The 1,403-nt window shown below is 36.0% G+C and overlaps 1 protein-coding gene across 1 annotated transcript; it reads right to left on the reverse strand.

The window, feature by feature from the left end:
• Nucleotides 1-173: 173 nt before the first annotated feature.
• LOC107755280 (probable histone-lysine N-methyltransferase set-1) lies at nt 174-665 on the reverse strand (the record flags this gene model as incomplete). The annotated part of the gene is made up of 2 exons (XM_016572027.1): nt 174-363; nt 509-665. Coding segments are annotated over 2 exons (347 nt in total), but the record flags the coding sequence as incomplete, so codon positions are not given.
• Nucleotides 666-1,403: the final 738 nt, after the last annotated feature.

The raw sequence follows: 1,403 nt of genomic DNA on the forward strand, positions 1-1,403 counted from the left end.
GTTAACCGTGACAAGATGATTGACAGGACAGTTTAAATGGTGACAATAAACATAACTAAGCAACAGAACGTTCTGTTAAAAACACAGGTATGACAAAGTAGTTTGTCTACTCTTCTGCAACAATCTCAAAAGTAATCTGTAAAAATGACAAAAGTAGTTGAATTTTGTCAAACCTTTCTCCAAGGCCAGATACTTTCTCCATAATCATAAGTTATTTCCTCTCCAGGAACAATATCCCTCAAAGCAAAAAGGCATAAATTGGGTTTTCCCTCGGTGACAATCTTCTTCATGGTACAGTTCGGGTGCATGTGGTTGTCATTGACAAGCCGGCCAAGGGGGGCATTCTCATTAGTTGCATCAATACTTCAAAAATAAGAAAAAGCACATAACATTTTTTGAATGCTTAGACTAACAATAAACCATTAGACAAAAACTATGACATGAATGCAAAGACAATGATTACAAAGTCTACATTAAGTTAAAAAAAAAAACTAAAAAAAAAACCTACCACCACTTCTTGTTCTGCCAAGTAAAGTCAAACATAAAAACAGGATTTTGATAAACTTCTCTTCTGTGTTCTGCTTCAGTAAAGTCAATCATTTCCCCTCTATATTCAGCAACAAAATCTCCTTTATTGAAAGGAGCCAAGGCAAACACTCCACGACCTGACAAAAAAGGGGGACAAAGTTACTAATATATATTTAAAATTGCACTTAATGGTTTAAACAGGGTTTCTACACCATGAAATCACCATGACAAATCCTATAAGCATTTAAAAATATATATATACACCATGAAATCACCATGACAAGTCCTATAAGCATTTTTTAAAAATCAATTTCTAAATACTGCATTCACAAAGAAAATATTTTACCAATTGTACATTTTAAGAGCTGAGGATAACCAAGAGATTGTATTTTTAGTTCCATTTTTAGGCTGAACTCTGCAGGAAGATAGATCTCCTGGAACAGGGTTGGGCACCCCTGATGTAGGGTAAGTGTACCCATTGAGCCCATGTACCCTTTAAGCCAGAGGTCTCCAACCCTGCTCCCGGAGATCTACTGTCCTACAGATTTCAGCTCCAACCCCAATCAAACACACCTGAAGCAGCTAATCAAGGTGTTCAGGGCTACTTGATAATTACAGGCAGGTTGGAACTGAAGTCTACAGGACAGTAGCTCTCCAGGAGCAGGGTTGGAGACGGCTGCTTTAAGCCAAATTTAAAAAAGGAAAAATATTTTATGCTAGTCATTATTTTAACCAATCCAGTTATTTGTTAATTTCCTAACATTTTTATTGCATACCAATTTATGCTAGTCATTATTTGAACCAATCCTGTTATTTCCCTAACATTTTTATTGCATACCGATCACATTTGTTAATGTTGAGTTAGCCCAACTCAT

The sequence above is a fragment of the Sinocyclocheilus rhinocerous genome, unplaced genomic scaffold, assembly GCF_001515625.1.
Source record: "Sinocyclocheilus rhinocerous isolate Xijiao unplaced genomic scaffold, SAMN03320098_v1.1 scaffold24240, whole genome shotgun sequence".
NCBI classification, from domain to species: Eukaryota; Metazoa; Chordata; class Actinopteri; order Cypriniformes; family Cyprinidae; genus Sinocyclocheilus; species Sinocyclocheilus rhinocerous.